This window comes from Morone saxatilis, unplaced genomic scaffold, assembly GCF_004916995.1.
Source record: "Morone saxatilis isolate NCDOM2014 unplaced genomic scaffold, NCSU_SB_2.0 Contig5, whole genome shotgun sequence".
NCBI classification, from domain to species: Eukaryota; Metazoa; Chordata; class Actinopteri; family Moronidae; genus Morone; species Morone saxatilis.
In genome coordinates, this window is record NW_023340095.1 from 9,043,215 (window position 1) to 9,043,572 (window position 358).

The window sequence follows — 358 nt, forward strand, 5'->3', positions numbered from 1 at the left end:
GCCAGTGCAGCAGCTAAAAAAGAGAAAATAAATACTACTATAAAAGCTGTTTAACATACTCTCTGCAGTCTCCCTGTGGGAATATTTCTACTAACTGTGTAGTGGTTCGGAGTTTTATTTTGAAAGACGCAACAGGAAGTTTTACTTTGGAGGTACTCCACTTAATTGGACCCAACGGTCAGAATCGAGCCGTTGTTTCTCACAATATTGAGCTGAAGTATGTCGGACGTTAATCTGACCGGTGTCAAACAGAGTCAGGGCGTGTGGCTTGTAAAGGTTTGTCCACCTGAAGATCATTAAAGTATCAAACTAATCGACGAGGTTACACAGTTGTTGATTATTAGTTAACACCTGGTGG

General features: G+C 41.1%; 1 protein-coding gene across 1 annotated transcript in view; it reads left to right on the plus strand.

Moving 5' to 3' along the window:
- The first annotated feature begins 161 nt into the window (after positions 1–161).
- LOC118339332 (general transcription factor IIF subunit 2-like) overlaps positions 162–358 on the plus strand; it is a 40,065-nt gene continuing 39,868 nt past the window's right edge. The window contains exon 1 of the mRNA XM_035676918.1: positions 162–276. Coding sequence (XP_035532811.1) covers positions 220–276 — 57 coding nt within the window. The 5' untranslated portion in view covers positions 162–219. The remainder of the gene's footprint in view (positions 277–358) is intronic.